At 37.8% G+C, this 19,622-nt stretch overlaps 7 protein-coding genes across 8 annotated transcripts; 5 read left to right on the top strand and 2 right to left on the bottom strand.

Moving 5' to 3' along the window:
- Positions 1-797: 797 nt before the first annotated feature.
- Positions 798-2,286, top strand: LOC129938667 (O-glucosyltransferase rumi homolog). The gene is made up of 2 exons (XM_056046343.1): positions 798-1,033; positions 1,092-2,286. Exons 1-2 carry the CDS (start codon positions 916-918, stop codon positions 2,162-2,164), a joined length of 1,191 nt encoding a protein of 396 aa, XP_055902318.1. The 5' UTR covers positions 798-915; the 3' UTR covers positions 2,165-2,286.
- Positions 2,287-5,866: 3,580 nt separating this feature from the next.
- On the top strand, positions 5,867-6,657 carry LOC129942148 (chromobox protein homolog 3). The gene is made up of 2 exons (XM_056050960.1): positions 5,867-6,103; positions 6,168-6,657. The coding sequence occupies exons 1-2, from the start codon at positions 5,997-5,999 to the stop codon at positions 6,631-6,633; spliced, it is 573 nt and encodes a 190-aa protein (XP_055906935.1). The 5' UTR covers positions 5,867-5,996; the 3' UTR covers positions 6,634-6,657.
- On the bottom strand, positions 6,644-7,718 carry LOC129942147 (mitochondrial GTPase 1). The gene has a single exon (XM_056050959.1). It carries the CDS (start codon positions 7,622-7,624, stop codon positions 6,683-6,685), a length of 942 nt encoding a protein of 313 aa, XP_055906934.1. The 5' UTR covers positions 7,625-7,718; the 3' UTR covers positions 6,644-6,682.
- Positions 7,719-8,582: 864 nt separating this feature from the next.
- Positions 8,583-10,428, top strand: LOC129939108 (26S proteasome regulatory subunit 4). Its single transcript, XM_056046984.1, has 3 exons — positions 8,583-8,722; positions 8,927-9,898; positions 9,957-10,428. Exons 1-3 carry the CDS (start codon positions 8,720-8,722, stop codon positions 10,299-10,301), a joined length of 1,320 nt encoding a protein of 439 aa, XP_055902959.1. The 5' UTR covers positions 8,583-8,719; the 3' UTR covers positions 10,302-10,428.
- On the bottom strand, positions 10,320-10,997 carry LOC129939111 (uncharacterized). The gene is made up of 2 exons (XM_056046987.1): positions 10,858-10,997; positions 10,320-10,723 (listed from the first exon to the last, which is right to left on the bottom strand). The coding sequence occupies exons 1-2, from the start codon at positions 10,939-10,941 to the stop codon at positions 10,382-10,384; spliced, it is 426 nt and encodes a 141-aa protein (XP_055902962.1). The 5' UTR covers positions 10,942-10,997; the 3' UTR covers positions 10,320-10,381.
- Positions 10,770-12,149, top strand: LOC129939109 (probable DNA-directed RNA polymerase III subunit RPC6). 2 transcript variants are annotated; one of them, XM_056046985.1, is made up of 3 exons: positions 10,770-10,930; positions 11,149-11,557; positions 11,613-12,149. In XM_056046985.1, the coding sequence occupies exons 2-3, from the start codon at positions 11,165-11,167 to the stop codon at positions 12,099-12,101; spliced, it is 882 nt and encodes a 293-aa protein (XP_055902960.1). In that variant the 5' UTR covers positions 10,770-10,930; positions 11,149-11,164; the 3' UTR covers positions 12,102-12,149. The 2 variants fall into 2 exon arrangements, with proteins under 2 accessions (XP_055902960.1, XP_055902961.1); XM_056046986.1 differs by having other exon boundaries at positions 10,852-10,986.
- A 2,078-nt stretch (positions 12,150-14,227) lies between these two features.
- On the top strand, positions 14,228-19,609 carry LOC129941598 (zinc finger protein-like 1 homolog). The gene is made up of 5 exons (XM_056050270.1): positions 14,228-14,519; positions 14,621-14,732; positions 14,805-14,998; positions 15,063-15,255; positions 19,083-19,609. Exons 1-5 carry the CDS (start codon positions 14,418-14,420, stop codon positions 19,373-19,375), a joined length of 894 nt encoding a protein of 297 aa, XP_055906245.1. The 5' UTR covers positions 14,228-14,417; the 3' UTR covers positions 19,376-19,609.
- Positions 19,610-19,622: the final 13 nt, after the last annotated feature.

Below are 19,622 nucleotides of genomic sequence, written 5' to 3' on the forward strand. Positions count from 1 at the left end.
ATTTATACATAAAGCAAAAAGTAAAGGTGATAAAAGGCATTCTTGTTTCAACCCATATATTGTTTCGAAGTACTCCGATAAATCCCTTCCTGTCCACACTGCTGATTTAGTTGAGACCCCCATTTCACGTAACATGAGCTTTAATAGTGGTTTGTCGAATATTTCTTTCTAAAGCCAGCCTGATATTCTGTTAATATATTACTTTGTTTTATTATAGAAATAATGCAATAAATTGGATGAATTGTCAATAATTCAAAATACACCGCATGATGGAATTGTAGCTTGTCTGAGGGATTTCTTGTAAAAATAATGTCTTTAGTAATTTTTTTATGATAAACTTATTGTAGAGGTTATAGTGAAATTAAGTTCTAAGCTTGAAATTAACGACATTTTAAGAACTAACTAAGGCAACCTTGGTCTAAATTAACGTTCAAAGAATGCAGTTAAAAACCGTTACGTCATCTCTACCTGCCTTTACTTTCATTTGGAGACAGCCCACATTTATCCAACGTCCGAATTATAGTTCCATTTAACGAATTTTTCTCAATGTTTTGGTTGAGTATATGAATACTTATAAGTTGCAGAGAATACTAGGTGTGATTCGGCTTAAGTCAGTATTTACATACCTATAAAAAGCCTGTTATACGAACAAAATGTTTTAAAAATTAAATTTAAGAGCAGCTTTAAGAAAAACATCTCTACACCGCTTTATGTAAACGTAGATATGATACCAGTCTTAGAAACTGTTATACACACCTGTTGCCAAAGATCAACAAACAGCTAAATTTTGACAGGTAATCAGAAAAATAAATAAACGGTACGTGGTAGCTCGCAGAACAAACCGAACGGAAGCCATAGAAGAAGTCTAATTATGAATTTAGCCGGTGGTGGTGAACAAATTATTCAAAATTAGTTATGAAAATAATTATTTTGCTAACATTACTCATCCAGGGTTTGCTAGCCCTCGATTCAGAAGGCCAGTGCTCAGCAAACAGAGCAGAATGCACTTCTAAGTCATCGCCATATCAGAAAGGTAAGTACCCACAAGAGGAACAGAATTCCTTCCAATTGTACAAGTATTCTCCTTGCAGACGCAAATTCCATTCTAAGCCAGATTAAAGCTGCGAACAAGACCTATACGCCATGTCCAAAGGAGAAAGACGATGGGTGTTCCTGCCACACGAGTGTAATTGAACGGGATCTAGCTCCCTTTAATCCAACGGGAATAACCAAGGAAGCTATCGAATCTGTGCTCTCGTATGGAACCAAGTACCAAATTGTTGATCATACACTTTACCGCCAGAAAGCATGTATGTTCCCATCGAGGTGCTCGGGAATTGAGCATTTTATAAAACCACTCCTCAAAGAGCTGCCCAACATGGAGATGGTGGTTAATTGTCGAGATTGGCCTCAAATTATGCGAGATCGTGGCCCGAAGGGGCCCGTATTGTCTTTCTCAAAAACCGCCGACTACCTGGACATCATGTACCCAGCCTGGTCTTTCTGGGAAGGTGGCCCGGCGATTGCTCTTCACCCCACAGGTATTGGCCGCTGGGACAAATATCGTAATTCAATTTCCATGGCTGGTAAAAAATGGCCTTGGGAGGACAAAATCGGAAAGGGATTCTTCCGTGGCTCGAGAACATCCGACGAACGAGATTCATTAGTTCTTCTTTCGAGGAAAAATCTAGACCTCGTCGATGCTCAATACACCAAAAACCAAGCTTGGAAATCCCCCAAAGACACTCTTAACGCCGAACCGGCTTCAGAAGTGACCTTCGAAGATCATTGCCAGTACAAGTATTTATTTAACTTCCGTGGTGTGGCAGCCAGTTTCAGATTCAAGCATCTGTTTCTTTGCAAATCATTGGTGTTTCATGTGGGAAGTGAATGGAATGAGTTCTTTTATTTTGCAATGAAACCTTGGGTACATTATGTTCCCATTAAGTCCTATCCCACCGAACAGGAACTCGAAAGTATTTTGTTGTTCTTTAAGGAGCACGATGACATAGCCAAAGAAATTGCACAGAATGGATACAAATTTATTTGGAAACATCTCAAGCTTTCGGATGTTCAGTGCTATTGGCGAAAATTGTTGACTGATTATGGAAAATTGATGCGTTATGATGTGGAAGTGGACAAGAATCTCAAGAAAATTGCTTAAATTTAGAACAAATCAGACATTCCTTTGAAATGATAGTAGCCTTTTAGTATACAACTTAATTTAAGACTTTTTACATGTTGAAATATATTTAAAACTTGATACATTCCAAAAGAAAAATTAAATGGCTTGAATTTTTATTTTTATTGTTATTACAAAGGCTTCATTTTATGATGGATCCAAATTTAACGTTTTGAATCAAGGTTGTAAAAAGAGCTTTAAATTCAAAATGGGGCCCAGCAAGTCTGTAAACTCTCACCAATACTGTTTATAAGCGTCTGTTAGGAACAACAAAACCTTTTTTTTTTAAGCTCATCGGGCCACAACAATCGCATCGAATCGTCAAAAAGCTGGGTTATTAACCACAGATTCTCAACGGTATGTGAAAATATTCGCATTTCTTTTAATGGTAAATCAATTATTAGATATTATATGAGATAATATCTGAAGAACCATTAGCATTCTAGAGGGAAAGTTTAGCTAAATAGGTGGAATCACTTTTAAGAAGGATTTTCTATGGGATATGAATCGACTAGCAGTCTATATCTAGTACGTCAATGGGCAATTTCAGGCGACATAAGGGACTTGAAAGTAAGGCAACTTTCTAGCATCTGATTGGCCAGCTGCCTTCCAATTAAGACAACTTTATTGGAAAGTTAGTCAAGAAAAATCTCCCTAACTATCAAGACAAGTCAACTTATGTCAAAATGACAACTGATCATGTTATTTCATTCAAGTTATTTATTTATTTTCTGCACAATTCCATTTAATGTTTTATGCAAAAAGGGCTCCTTGTAAATTTAAAAATGAAATAATTATAATATTTGTAGCTTGTCTGGTGAGTGTTTTGTAGGCAATAATGTGTTTGGTAGTTCTTGTACTATGAACTTAATGAAGAGGTTTGTGAAGTAAAGTTCTAAATTTGAAATTCATGACACTTGGAAAACTAACTAGTTGGCTTGGTCAAAATTTAAGTTCAAAGAATGAAGTTGACTGCAAATGATGTTCCTTATGTTGCCTGAATCTGCCCAATGTCAAAAACCTTACACGGTATAGTAATTTTGAAGTCGGATTTAAGTACTATTCACATTAGCACGACCAACGACCAACGAATGAACGAATATTCGTCGATTTTGACGTTTCTTTCACATGAGAGTTTTTAATTCGTCGCGAATGAAGCCACAGCCGAACACCATTCACCACCGAAACCAAAATAAGAATGATTTTTTAGGTTAAGTACGCGCGATTATTTTATTCGTTGCGAGTGTGGATTATGTGGAACGCGAATAAAGTTTGAAAGTTCGTATCAACTATAATTTTTTTCGCGACGAATAAATTTGTTTTCTTAAATTTATTAATATATTATATTGAAAAGTAAAAGTATGTATCATAAATCAAATAGAAACTATATTGCTATCGTTTTGTTAAGAATTTGTTTGGAAATATGTCTTCAAACGTATATAAACTCACATTTTGTAATTCATTCGTCGTTCGTTGGTCGCGCTCATGTGAATACTACTTAATAAGTCTTAAGAACTTATTTAGTAATAAGGACTTAAATTAATAAGCGACTACAGAAAAAGCTCGGTTGCTATAGGTATATTTTCTCATGCAAATAAAAAACTTATATTTACTTTAAAATAAGGCTATCTGTTTATCAACTCCTACTTTCACCTCCCCGCTGTGAACATCTGGTGTCTAGTATCTCTACTGGAGATCGGGTTCTAACCCCAGTGGAAAGTTCTTCGCGCAGTAAACGAGAGAGGGGGAGAGGTGTTTCCACTAATACAACACCCTTAACAGGCCACGTGCAGCCGAACAATAAGCGGACGCCCTAAACTGCTGCAAGCTGATATTACCGCCATCCAAGAAGTGCTAAAAGACTGCGATGTATACTACGGCGGCTGCTACCGCATGCAAAGAAGTGTAGAGCATTTATGACAAAGCTAGTATGGCCTGGAGACCCATACTAAAAAAGTATCTGTGATATTCCTACATTGTTTTGCAATAACTCCTATAAGTATGGGATTATGTACTATACTGTATGGCACCACAATCTTTGCTTGTAACACATGGGCGCATAGTACGTTTGACGAGACAGCATTGCCTTCAGCCCCATACGATATCGAAGATGTCGCAATGCTAGTTTTTCCCGCAATAATTTATGGCGTGATAATCGATACCCTTATTGGATTACTGTCAATGGTGGATGGGTATACCTACTGTATCGATAAATTTCTACAATAACAATATTGGATAGACTTTTCTGCTAGGAGCGTTGTACATGTCGCCAGTCAGTATGGGCCTTCCCATACTTGCATTGGCGTATCGGCTATAACTATTGTCGACGTTACTATTCTCATTATGGCCAAATTAACTATGCCTACAACTTTCTATCCAATGGAAATCTTCTAAGCCATACAGTATTGCGTACACAACTGACGTTGCAATATTCGCAATGTATTTCTTTCCGTCCGATAACAAAGACAACGTCGATTTGGATGTGGATTTGATGTTGGAACTAGACTCAGGTAAAAAATCTTGAGTTTCAACAGTGTGAGTGAGCCCCAACAGCGGGTAAAGATTAAGACACCAAAGACATATTCTTCGAGTTCGAGATATACGGCCTGCACGACAACACCTCCGACAACGGATTCAGTTCACACATCTTGATGTCAACAAGGAGACATGGAAATCAACTGCGATCGACTCATGACATTTCTCCAGTATACAGGATGTCCAAACATTCCGATTGGCCAACATTGTGCCAGGTTAGTGAAGTTAAGTTCTAAGTTTGAAATGTATGACACTTGAAAAACTAACTTGTTGCCTTGATCAAAATGTACGTACGAAGAACGCAGTTGACTGCAAATGAAGTCCCTTATGTTGTTCGAATGGATTATGCGATTCGATATGACGATTCATCATTTTGTCTCCCTTCTGGTTGTTGGTTCAAAAGATATAGGAATACTAGGTAGACATAAAACATATGAGCGGAAGCGAGAGAGAGAATAATAAAACGTCAAAACAGCCCAATATGAAGACCTACATCGAATTTGCCTATCAAATATTCAATTTGCTTATCAAATATAACTGGATGTTCACATTTATGGTTTCTTTATTTGATTTGTATCTAAAAATCCATAAAATTATTCTTAATGCGGAGAACTGTCATACAAGAGGTCTGGGTCCCTGACTGTGCCACCTAATAAAGTTTTTTTTCACTGAGACTGCTTCATGCGAGGTATCAAAAAAACCTTCAACAGTATTTCTTGTCATGTAAATCATTACTCTAGTTAATCGTTCGAATTTGGCCTACCAAATGTAAGTCCCTTATTGTAAGTCACTAAGCTCTATTTCTCTACAAGATGTGTTACCTTGAAATGTTGTGTATCTAAAAATTCGTGCATACGTTAAATTTTGTGAATTCACAAAAAACGAGCTAGTTACATTTTTGTATGAAACAAAACTCAAATTTATTCAAACAAATTTTAAGTATGTATAAAAGATTTGTACCTGAAAAATCATTTCAATTTGCAGAATTCATCCCTGATTCAAATTTTAAGACAAGAAAAACAAATATTTCGTTTAAACTTTTAAAAATTAAAAAACCCTCAAATGTGAACTCCGCATTATGCACAACGACAAAAATTCAGAAATTAAAATTCAGATTTCCATTGAACGCGCCCAAACTGTCACAAACAAAAACATCCAAGCCAAGAAAAACATACACTTTTGTGATTGACATTCGACTGCATTTTAATATTTTGTATATCTATTTCTCTTTTGTTTTTGTTTATTTTCCATTAAACTACGAAAAAACAAAATTCTCAAAATGGTAAAAGTTAAAAGCATTGGTTTTTCTGTTGAAAAAATTGTCGATAAACGTATTTCGAGTGATGGCAAAATTGAATACTTCATAAAATGGCGTGGATACCCAAAGTAAGTTTTTGCCTTTAAGAAAACAACCAGAAGAATTTTATCAATTCCATCATTTTTACTCAAGTTCCGACAACACCTGGGAACCGGAGGAACACTGCCATTGTCCACAATTGATTCAAAAATTCGAAGAATCTCGTGCCAAGGCAAAGAAGCGCGGTGACAAGAAACCAAAAATCGAAGAGGTAACCAAACCTCGAGGCTACGACCGAGGATTGGAGCTCAAGGAAATAATGGGTGCTACAGATGTCACTGGAGATGTGTCGTATCTCATCAAATGGTGTGATTGTAATGAATATGACTTGGTAGCAGGATCCGAGGTCCGCGAACGCAATCCAAAGGCAGTTTTGGAGTTCTACGAGAAGCGCTCGCCTTTTCAACGCTGGATGGAAAACCGTTCCAAAGGGATTCCCGAGGAGCTTAAATCAAATGCTCTTTACGGCAACACCAACTTAGATTCCAACGCAGAGGATGTCCCAGCCATCCATGGCACAGAAATTCCTTCCCTAGAATTGGACGCTCCAGAAGAATGAGAATAATAAACTTTTTTTAAATTATTTATTTATTTTCCTAATTTCTCTTTTATCTAAAAGCGTCGCGGTCTAAATTCACCTTGCCAAATTCTCCATTTCGAAATGCTCGAATGAAGAACTGGGCAGCCATAAGCACATCCGGCAGGACAGTTATACTTCCATCATAGGTTTTGAGTTTTTTGGTCTTCCCCAGTTTGTTGGCTCCGGCGATTAATACTTCTACTATGGAATCGGTAGGAGCTTCTAGACCCATGTGCTTGACGTATTCAAATCGACTTTGGGAATTCATCCAAAACAATAAGTAGTCGGCAATCAGATCCTCTCCCACAAGATGATCTGGCAGGCATCCACTCAGCGCCAACTTCATGCCCATCTCATCGTCTTTTATCTTTGGTTCGAGAATTCCCGGGGTGTCGATCATATAAATCAGTGGATCTTCGGAAATTTTGATCTTTTGCATTACGCTTCGAGTTATGCCAGCAATCGCACCAACAGTGGTGGCTTTCTTCTTGTTCAGATGGCGATTTCTCATAACATTTAGCAGCGAAGACTTACCCACATTCGGAACACCTATCACCATCACACAGAAGTCTTTCTCGTCAGTTCGGTTGTACCGATTCGAGTTGATTATAAGATCACTGGCCAAAGGCATGACTTTCTTTATTCCAGGGCACTGTTGATCTTTGCAATTTGTGAAGATGACATGATCAATACCTTCAGTTTCTTTGATTCTCTCACTGATTCGTGAGTGCATTTTATTGTCACTTAAATCCTTTTTATTAAGGACCAAGATATGGGGTTTAATGCCACCAATTGTGTTTTTGAACTCAGGATTACGTCCAGAAAGTGGTATTCTAGCATCGTGGACCTCGATGAGACAATCGACAGATTTCAGTTTCTGTTGCATTTGGCGGAGACCTTTGCCCATATGGCCGGGAAACCATCGGATGGCTTGTTTGGTTACTAATTTATAGTGTTGGCGAAATGACATCGTCTTTTGGGAAAGGAATTTGTTGTTTTTCAAAAACCTTTTTTAGAAAATGTTGGGGCAGAAATCAGCGGCTTTTGTATTTTGTTATGTGAATTGTCAATGGTGATGACATTTAAATAGGGAGCTGAATGCTAAAGAATATTGAAAGCATTCAGAGATGATTTTCGATTATTGAACTACTGGAATTAATTTTAAACGAAAAAATTTCAACTTTCTCTTAAGGAATTGGCAAGTCTCTTGAGGACGATAATATCTTTTTCAAACATAATGGACATAAAATGATAACACTCAAAAATGAGTATATTATGCACATCAACACACATTCTTTTGGATTTAATAGTATATCTTAGGTTTGACAGTCCAAAATGTCAAACTGTGTTGACATTTCATTTCTGTCGAATAAAGTGTGGCAATTCATCATGAATCATTGAACGCTATAAAAATATTTTCAAGTTATGTAAATTCACTTTCAAAAAAGTATAAATCTGTTAGCGAAGTCCCTAGACCAATTTATCCATTTTACGCATTTTGAATGATTGAATGATTTCTTCAACTAACAAAATTGCCACATATGGGGAGAAGACAATCAATAAGCAATTAACTGATCACCATTACATAAATAAAACATTGACTTTTTTGATGAAGTTTACACGCTGGCGGCATAATCTGTCATTATTTCTTTCAAAATGAAGAAGAAGCTATTCTTAACGTGAAAGGAGAGAGCTGTCATGTCATAGTTACTAGTTTCTTGTTTCCAAAAATTAATCAGCTAAGAGTCTTTGACATTTTCGAGAAATAATCCTTATTTTTGAACTATTGTACGTAAATATTTAAACCACCAATCCTGACGAAGATATATAAAGAAAACAAACTATCGTTATACGATACGGTTTTCAGTCATCGTGTAGCAGCTTGTGGTCTGAATGTATTCATTATTAAACCATTCCATCGTCGATAAACCAAAACTCATCACCAAAGCAAATCAAAACACAACCAACTTCGCCTTAATGACTCGTAAATTTTTGTTGGAGTGTGACATTCGCCAAAAAAATCTTTAATTTCGTGTGAAAAATCTGAATAAATTTCTCTGAAAATATGGTAAATAAAATTAAAAAAATACAACAAAATTAATCTCCTCAAAAATCTCCATAAATTCTATTGAAAATTTTCCCAAATCTCACTTTCCATTGTCAATTTTTTTTGCTTACCTTTGTTCTTCTTTGATCGAATTCTGCCGACATTGTTGGGGGAAAAAGTGAAAAATATGAAACTGAAAAGAAAATCTAAATTTTTCTTTTATAGGGTCAAAACCAATCTGGCCAAAGTGGTAGTGGCGATAAGAAAGACGACAAAGACAAGAAGAAGAAGTATGAACCACCAATTCCAACTCGCGTTGGCAAGAAGAAGCGCCGCGCAAAGGGGCCCGATGCAGCCATGAAACTGCCCCAAGTCACACCGCACACACGGTGTCGCTTGAAGCTGTTAAAATTGGAACGAATCAAGGATTACCTCATGATGGAGGATGAATTTATTCGTAATCAGGAACGATTGAAGCCACAGGACGAAAAGAACGAAGAGGAACGCTCCAAGGTCGATGACCTTAGGGGGACACCCATGTCTGTGGGCAATTTGGAAGAGATTATCGATGATAATCACGCAATTGTTTCGACTTCCGTTGGGAGCGAACATTATGTTAGCATTTTGTCATTTGTCGATAAGGATCAGCTCGAGCCTGGTTGCTCGGTTCTGCTCAATCACAAAGTCCACGCTGTTGTGGGCGTATTGGGGGATGACACTGATCCCATGGTCACTGTGATGAAGTTGGAGAAGGCTCCGCAAGAGACCTACGCCGATATCGGTGGCTTGGACACTCAGATTCAAGAAATCAAAGAATCTGTAGAGTTGCCTCTCACTCACCCTGAGTACTACGAGGAAATGGGTATCAAGCCTCCAAAGGGTGTCATTCTCTATGGCGCCCCAGGTACCGGCAAGACTTTGCTAGCCAAGGCTGTGGCCAATCAGACGTCTGCGACTTTCCTACGTGTCGTTGGTAGTGAACTGATTCAGAAATATCTCGGAGATGGTCCCAAACTCGTGAGGGAACTCTTCCGCGTGGCAGAGGAACACGCACCTTCCATCGTGTTCATCGACGAAATCGATGCCGTTGGCACAAAGCGTTATGACTCCAATTCGGGAGGAGAACGTGAAATTCAGAGAACTATGTTGGAACTGTTGAATCAACTCGATGGTTTCGATTCAAGAGGTGATGTCAAGGTAACAATCTCGAACAATCTTTCAGCCTTTGGACAATCTAATATTTGTTATTTTGTAGGTAATCATGGCAACAAACCGAATTGAGACTTTAGATCCCGCTCTCATCCGTCCTGGTCGTATCGACAGGAAGATTGAGTTCCCATTGCCAGATGAGAAGACAAAACGTCGCATTTTCACCATCCACACATCGCGAATGACCCTTGCCGAAGATGTGAATCTCAGTGAGCTCATTATGGCGAAGGATGATCTCTCTGGAGCCGATATTAAGGCAATCTGTACCGAAGCTGGTTTGATGGCACTCCGTGAACGTCGTATGAAGGTTACAAATGAAGACTTTAAGAAGTCCAAGGAAAGCGTACTCTATAGGAAGAAGGAAGGAACGCCCGAGGGATTATACCTTTAAATTAATTAAACATCAAACTGTCGTTCCCATCAACTTTTTTTTTATTAATAATATTTTTTCTATTAAATGTGTATTAATCTTTATCGAGAGAATAAACTAGTAGCAATAGGCAAGTCCTTGGCGAACAGAGATTTCTTTTCATTCAAATAGTCTGATTGTTGTTGGGAGAGGCGAGCTACTTCGTCGTTAGCGCCCGTCATGAAATGAGACTTGTCGGTTGCTGTTGGAGTGTTCAATTGTTCATAGAGATTTCCTTCTGACTTCAAAGTCTCGGGAGCTGAGGAACTTTTATTCATAACGTCATAAAAGGCTTTGTATTTGGCCAACTCGAAGCCGGTAGCAAATCCTTTTTCGTAGCCGGTATCAAAACCCATTTGAAAGACACTTTCACGGCCATTTGTTATACCATCAGAATAACCAACCTAAAAATTAAAAATTATGACAGTTTAGTTTGTTTTGATTTTGACAGTTGTTGTTTTTGGAATTTGGAATACGAATGTAAAGTGCATCGTGCTGCTCCTGGTGACGATTGTGGCGAAAAAACAAAGAGAATTACCTTTGATACAGTGTTGTGAATTCGGTTTAAGTTATTTTCCGTGATATTACTGAATTCCGAGTCTTTTTCATCAGTAAGTGACATTTTGAAATGCAGAAATTAGGATTGAAATTGCTTTTAAAAGGAAAGGTTTGTTTAGTTGACACTTTTTTTGACAGAACACAAAAATAGCTCAGTTTGACATAAGTGAGATAAGAGTAAAGTCGACGTTACATTTATTGTATTTATTATTTAAGGCTACTCGTCTACTTTGAAATTTTACTTTCATAAAGATTTGTTTTCCTTTTAAAGCTATAACAATCTCAAAATGTCTGCCGACGAAGTAAGCCATCAGATATTTGCCATCATCCAAGGTTTGCCGTCTGGTGCTACAAACGATGATCTACGAAAGAGTATTCCCGATGTTACACCGGCACTTCAAGTTGAAGGACTCAATAAGCTGCTGCAGCAAGGAGTTATTGAGGTTCTTAAGAAAGGGGAGAAACTAATTTATCGCACAAAGGATCCTAAAAAAAGTACACTTCCCAAAGAAGCCGATACAGAAGAAAAAGTTGTCTATGGTATAATTGAAGAAGGTGGCAACAAAGGAATATGGATTCGAGACATAAGAATGATATCTAATTTGAACATGACACAATTGAATAAAATTCTAAAGAATTTAGAAACGAAAAAGCTTATTAAAGCGGTTAAGTCTGTAAATGTAAGTCATCTGAAATACAAAAATATCAAAATAAATATTTTAAACTCTTTCGCAGGCAAGTAAAAAGAAAGTCTACATGCTTTATAATTTAGAACCAGATCGATCTATAACTGGGGGAGCATGGTATCAGGATCAAGATTTTGAAGCTGAATTCGTTGATGTTTTGAATCAACAGTGTTTGAGATTTTTACAAATGAAAAGAGAAACAGCAGAAAGTAAACGTGATGGTCCGTTGGCATTGAAACAAATGTCTTGTTGTTCAGTCAAAGAGGTACACAAATTTATATCAGACTTGGGAATTAGTAAAGTTAGTTTGGATGAAGATGATTTGGAAACTATTTTGAAGACAGTTGTTTACGATGGCAATGCTGAACGTATTTTAATGTCTAATAATTCATATGTTTATCGAGCAATTAATTCTCCACTTGCTGCACCAGGTCTTGTACAAATGCCTTGTGGTATTTGCCCGGTTATTAAGAATTGTTCGAATTGTGGAGATGTAACACCAAATCTTTGTCAATACATGACCGAATGGTTAGATTAATATTTATGTAAGCATTAAAATAAACAACTAGATTCTAGTTTAAAAATATGGATATTTGTTTTAAGTTTACTTGAGTTACTCTTATAGATACTTTTGCACTCCAAGAACTTATTTAAGCAGATAAGTACATTTCAGGAATGCTCAAATATTCCATAAAAAACACATTTTTTTCAAAATCATGGTTAGTGAATTAAGATAATTTCAAAGTTTTATTTAAATTAAATTATATTGGGTGGCGCAACAGTCCGTTGTGAACCAGGGCCTAGTGACTTACAACTCTCAACCATTCCTGTGTGCAAGTACTGTTGTCAGGAATGGAAGGGACCTACAATTTTAGGCCGAATTCGAACGGCTAATTTGAGAAAGCACTTTTTCATGACAAGAATTACTCTTGAAGGATATGTTAATTCCTCGCAAGACGCAGTACACGCGAAAATTATTTTTTTTTTTAAATTAAGGTGGCACAGGCAGGGATTGAACCCAAGACCCCTTGCAAAGTTTTATTTAGGTGCACAAAAACTATATTTAAAATTTTCCAATGAATAGACTTTTGAACAGGCAGGATTTGAACCCAAGATCTATGTACTATACTTGGTTGGATTAGACGTAACATTTCTGACCGTGCGGTACAAAAAATATCAAACTCACACCTATGAAATAAACGCTAATGTGACCTGTCCTGTCTCCGATACTCTTTCTCATTTTAATGTCTAAAACTTCTAGTTTAAGATAAGCTCATTTAATTCCGACCTTAACAATATTATTAAATAGAGATAAATGTATCGCAAACTATCCATGAGTGGTAGAATGATAAACTTGAAAACTTCTAATAAAGAAAATATGAAAGGGGTTTAGCTCAGGTTTGTCTCAATTAAAGATGTTACTAAAATAAAAGCGAATTATCGCCATTAAGAGACTATTTACATGACAGCGAATAATGAATGAACGAATATTTGTCTATTATAACATTACTTTTTCATAACTTGTTTTAATTCATCGTTACAGATGCACAAAAAAACTAGAATGAAATTTCTCAATTACGGTATGTAGTACCCGTAGCATGATGGTTAGTGCGTTGGACTGTCATGCAAGGGGTCTTGGGTTCAATCCCTGCCTGTGCTGCCTCTTGCGAGGAATTGACAAATCCTTCAAGAGTAATTCTTGTCATGAAAAAGTGCTTTCTCAAACTAGCCGTTCGGATTTGGCCTTAAATTGTAGGTCCCTTCCATTCCTGACAACAGTACTCGCACACAGGAATGGTTGAGAGTTGTAATTCACTAGGCCCTGATTCACAACGAACTGTTGCGCCACCCCATTTGATTTTTGTGTAGCGTATGTCGAACACGAATCGAGTTTGACAGTTCTTTAACATCAGATTGCAATCCGCTACGAATAACTTCTTTTCTTAAATGTCTCTTATTTTGGCAATGAAAAAGTTAATTTTATTAGTTATAGATTAACTTAAGCTATATGTTACACTAGGTGTGATGGTAAGTGTGTTGGACTGTAATTTCAGAGGTCTTGTATTCAATCTCTGCCTGTGCCATCTAAAGTGATTTTACTGGTACTTCTTGCGAGTAAGTGACAAATCCTCCAAGAGTAATTTTTGTCATGAAAAGTGCTTTCTCAAATTAGCCTTTCGGATGGACAGCTCCTGTGTGCGAGTAATGTTGTCGGGGGTGGAGCTGATATCATTACTTGCACATAGGAATGGTTGAGTGTTGTAAGTCACTAGGCGCTTGTTCTTAACGAACTGTTGTGCTACCTAATTTATTTATATGTTTACCTTTACAAATTGGAATTGTGAAAATAAACTATTATCACTTGTGTTTAATGTGAAAAAGTAATGCTTTAGAAATAAATTAAAAATTGAAATAAATATTTCCTTGCCCTTAGCATTTGTTTAGATATATCCACTGAACAAAACAATTTAGTTATGAAAATTCGTGCTTCGCCTTTTAACCATCTTTTCTGTAAGGTAGAAATTACTCAATCTAATCATAGCTTCAACTAATTTTTGTTTATTTATTTCAAGTGCAGGCGAACTCTAAAATTGCTCAGTTTAGCCAACTCACAAACCACTGCAGCCGCCGCAGCCGTAATATACGTGGCCTGTCATCTTCTCTTTTTTAACAGCTGTCACTTCCCAAAAGCAGAAAAATACCGATTTTGTCGATTATTTTGTGGAAATGTAATAAAAAAAATAGAAATCAAACGAAGAAAACACAAAGAAACTTTTATAATTCCGTGCATTTAATTATTTTAAATCTTCAGCAATACTTAGTTTGTTTGTTATTTGTCTCTAATTCGTTGAAAATGGGTCTGTGCAAATGTCCAAAACGAAGAGTAACAAATCAATTCTGTTTCGAACATCGAGTTAATGTTTGTGAACATTGTATGGTCACTAGTCATCCAAAGGTATGTACGAGTAATTCTTCACTTAATTAAATTTGTACCCATGTTTTTTCTTCATTTGTTTGAATGCCTTAAATTAATTAATTACGTGTTTTTCCGCTTAGTGTATCGTCCAATCCTACATCCAATGGCTTAAAGACAGTGATTACGTATCCAATTGCACTTTATGCGGTTTGACTCTAGAGAATGGGGATTGCATCCGATTGATTTGTTATCGTAAGTCATGTTTTCACCTAACTGGAACTATTTCAAAACGTATTTTCCTTTTTGTGTTTGTTTATTTTTTAGATGTCTTTCATTGGGAATGCTTAAATGCTCGACAAGCTGCACTTCCTCCCACAACAGCTCCAGGTGGTCACACATGCCCGTCATGCTCAAATGCCATCTTTCCCCCAACGAACTTAATTTCACCCGTTGCTGATATGTTAAAGAATCGCTTAGGACAAGTTAATTGGGGTCGCAATGAACTTGGACTACCAATGGTACGTGGCATAAAATAAAATTCAAAATTTCTTTTGCTGGGTTTGCTTAAAGGTTCTGTTTTAGCTTTCAGATGAATCCTCGAATAAATCTAACACACAATCGATGGCAATGAGTACTATGACAAAAGTTCATCATAGTAACGTTGAACGAAGCAAGCCTAATGGAGCATATTATAATAATGGTAATAGTAAACTTGACAGTCCACATTCCGTATTGCTTATGGATGCATTCAATCCGCCGTCGAATGATTCACAAGGTAAATCTCATTTGTTCTTTCTTAACAAAAATATACATTTTGTTCATATTATATCAACTTTCGCAGTATAAAAAGCTTTTTAACATTTGCGTAGTTCCCATCCCGTAGAGTGTTAGTTAGTGAGTAGGACTACATATCATTTAAAAGCTAAAGTTCTTTTTCACGAGTAATGCGACGAATTGACAAATCCTCCAAGAGTGATTCTTGTCATGAAAATTCTTTCTCAAATAGCCGTTCAGATTCGGCATACAAACAGTAGGTCCCCTCCATCCATGACATGACTCGCACACGTGAATGGTTGAGTGTTATAAGTCGCTAGAACCTGGTTCTCTACGGACCATTATATTTTTTCGCCAAAATATGAAAAAAGTTTAAAAATCATGCAAGAATAACATAAACTAAAAGTACGTATACGCCGTAGTGTACATTTTATGTTTCACTACACATTTGGTGTGCTGTTTCCTTAATTATATTAATAATCCTGTCAAATTCAAAGTTCTAGCACGATCTCATGTAAATCATCATGAAATTAAGCAAGGTGTGTCATCTTTCAAAGATTTGGAGCTATTTGGTGTACCCTAATGGGCTGCTAGACCTCCCCAGTTTCGCGCTCCAATTTGGGTGAGGTCACTTTCCACTTGTGGGCGCCACTTAATCCGCGGTCTTCCTCTACTGCGCTGTCCTGTGGGTGCGGATTCGAAGACTTCCCGGGCCGGAGTATGGTTTCCATGCGCTCTACGTGACCCAGCCATCTTAGTCGTTGGACGTTTACCCTACTCGCTAAGTCTACGTCGCGGTACAGCCCGTACAGCTCGTCGTTTCATCGTCTCCTCCACTCCTCCCCTTCGATGCATACGGGACCGTAGATCACACGAAGAACTTTTCCCTCGAACCGACCCAAGGTGCTTTCATCTGCTTTTGTCATAGTCCATGCTTCTGCACCGTATAGCAGGACGGGGATGATAAGGGTCTTATATAGCGACACTTTGGTCCCTCGAGAGAGGACTTTACCACTCAATTGCTTTCTTAGTCCCAAGAAACAGCGGTTAGCAAGAGTTTTTCTGTGTTTGATCTCAGCGCTGGTGTTGTTTTCTGCGTTTTTTTTCCGATTATGTCAATATCATCAGCATATGCTAGTAATTGGACAGACTTTTGAAAGATAGTGCCTCTAGTGTTGACGTGTGAGCTCTACACTATTCTTTCAAGCACGATGTTAAACAAAAAATCACATGACAGCTCATCGCCTTGTCTAAAACCTTTTTTGACATCGAAAGGTTCTGTTAAGTTGTTTCTAACCTTTCTGGAGCAGCCTGAATTTTTAAAGGTCATCCTGTACAAACGGACGAGTTTGGCAGGGATTCCAAAACTAGACATGGCTCGTTACAGCTCATCCCCGTGAATGCTGTCATATGGGGCGTTGAAATCGATGAAAAGATAGTGGGTGTCGATTTGGTGTTCTTGGGTTTTTTTTTGTCCAGGATCTGCCGTAATGTGAATATTTGATCGACTGTGGACTTTACTGATTCCTCTATAATTGGTGGAGTTTGGAGTTTCTGCTTTTTTCAGAATCGGGCAAACAAAACTGAGGTTCCATTCATCAGGCATGTTTTCTCTGCACATCAGAAGCGGCTTCTCTGATTGCATCTTGGCAATGTTTTCGAAACTTTGTGTTGGCAGCAGAGAACTTCGAGAGTGATTACTTGTAACTCGGTCGGAAAAGGATTTGGCGATCTCTTGCGATTGTAGCCGTTCGACGTTGTACCTTCTCCCAGCACCTCCCTGTTTTGCCTTGGGTCTGGAAACCCAAGGTGCTTCCTTGGCTACAACTAGGCAGTGGTCCGAGTCGATGTTAGCTCCTCGAAAAGTTGGGATATCCATGATGGTAGAAGCGTATGGTCATGAGGCACTCATTGATCCACCTATAGCTCTTCTTGCCTAAGTCTGGCTCCAATGACCAAACCGCATCCAAATAAGCGGTTTCCGCGGTAGCAGTCACCATAGTAAATTTCGCAGTTTTTCATCCTCTTTTTGCCCGGCCCATCCGATCGTATTTCCTGGATGGCGGTGATGTCTGCTTTATAGCAGTCTAGGGGCCTCCATTCCACGTTCAGATCCGAAGTTCGTTGTCCTTAATTCGTTTGCTTAGTTGTTGTCAACAGTAAATCCGTCCGTAACCGAGGCTTGTTGGTGCTTCGCAACTATAAAGTTTTTACGTGGCCAGGAAGTCATTCCGACGGCACAACCCCCAACCTGGAGGGCCAGATCCTTAGTATAACTCCAAGGACGGGAAGCCGGATAGAACCGCTCCTTATTGGCCTGGGCTCCGAATAATTCGTAAAAGCCCTTCACTAAGTAGTTCAACCTTACTGGAGTTGTAGACGCCACCGTTCATTCCATCTCCGGAATTCCTCCGCTGCCGTCTGGATAATGGGAGGTGCCTTAGTGGAAACACCTCTTCCCCCTCTCTCGTTTGCTGCCCCAACAATTTTTTACTGGGGTTGGAACTCCAGTTGAGGTACTATGCACCCGATGTTCACCATGGGGAGGTGAGAGTAGGAATTGATAGACAGAGGTGGGTTTTAAGAAAAACCTGTGGACGCTTGTGTCTTCTTGAATGCACATGTCTACCATTTGAACATCGAGCTAAGTTCTTGGCGACAGTAATTTATAAGCTTCGATTTGATTGTTACGGCAGAAATAGATTTAATGCTGTTTGGCTACCAATGAATATGGTGACATTAAATTGTGAGAGCGCCATCATTGAAACTTGTTTTGCAGCGTAAGTCACTTCCAATACTTTTTAAATCTAAAGGAAATGGCAAGATTGATTGTCCCGAGAAGAAAACTGCTCCTAATCCAGCACCCGTTTTCGAGCCGTAAGTATTTATACGAACATGTGTCTGTGTTCAAGGTGGCATGTACTTACAGTTTCCCTTACATACAGGGGAAAAAGATTGAGTATTGCTTCCATTTCTGCATAAGAAGTCTTTATTTCTCCTTTAATACCTATACATGCCATACTCTGTACACTTATAAGGGTTTTCGGGTTTTTGGCTTTCTCTAACGCATTCCACCATATTATGCTACCATAAGTCAGTACTGATCTGGTAGAATGTTCAGATTTGCCCAAATGCAAATCTTAGTTAAGGCATGGTTCAATAGTTCGCTAATAGTGGTTAGGACTTTTTTCTGTCCGTTAGGTAAGGATTTCATTAATGGCATGGATCCAGATGATTGCCGAAAGTACACTTCTTTGACGCATTCCTCTGAATGATAATATGAAATTTAATCTCTATACCAACTAGCACGCTGTTGATCTATGTTGAGGCATACACATGATCCATTGTTGTATTTCGAGATAAAGCATTTTCAATATCTACGAACGCAGCCAGTAGAAGAAGATAATTAAAAAATTCACGTGTGAAGGGCATTTAATCGAAAAATGAACATGAAGCAGGTTGGTTAGAAGTTTCTTTCAGTAGACCATCAATAACAATGAAAAAAGGTGCCGGACACGGCACAAAGCCCTGTGGCATAGCGTTTTTTTCCGGGTATCAGCTAACCAACACATATGTCAGTATAAAATACTAACAACGTTTCAAACACTCAAAGACTATGCTCGAATTTTAAACAGAAAAAAAAAACAAGATTTAATTTTCCGTTTTCTTGTACCTTACGATTAAACATACATGTCTGAAAAGTACCAACAATACGTATAGTTTTTCAAAGCAACTAAGACTCTCAGTTTATCATTTTGTTCATCTTAATTCATTTTTATTTTCAATTCAATTGACACCCAAATTTAAAAATACTCTCTTAACCAACAGCCAACAGCAGACGTCCCATGCTTCCAAGACAATCGCCGATTGGTGGAACCGATCGCGACGACAATAAATACAAGCGTCGAACGCCTGCTGAGATCTTTTCTCGTTGGTCTAGACGTTTCTATGCACCATCATCACGACCGCCATGGCGACGAACTTGGTTTTTGGTATTAAGCGGAATCCTAGCATTCATTATAATCGTCTATTTGATGGCATTCTTTGGCCGTGGTCTATCAGCCGATTCTTCAGATGATTCCTGGAATAACAATCCTAACCCAAATAAACATTACGATTAAAAGAGAATAAAAATAATAAAAAAATCGCATCGATAGTAATTTTTGGTTTAAAACTAAATAAATAATTTAAAAAAAAGGGCAAATCAATTAAAATGTGTTACGAAATAATAACACCTGTGATTCCACAACAAAAGAAAATAAATAAATTAATAAAATTGTGAGAAAATCAGGAAAACGACATCAATGCATATACAGAATGTGTTTTATATTAAATTCTCTTCATGTTTTCACACATTTATGTTTGTTT

Source organism: Eupeodes corollae, chromosome 1 (assembly GCF_945859685.1).
Source record: "Eupeodes corollae chromosome 1, idEupCoro1.1, whole genome shotgun sequence".
Classification (NCBI taxonomy): Eukaryota; Metazoa; Arthropoda; class Insecta; order Diptera; family Syrphidae; genus Eupeodes; species Eupeodes corollae.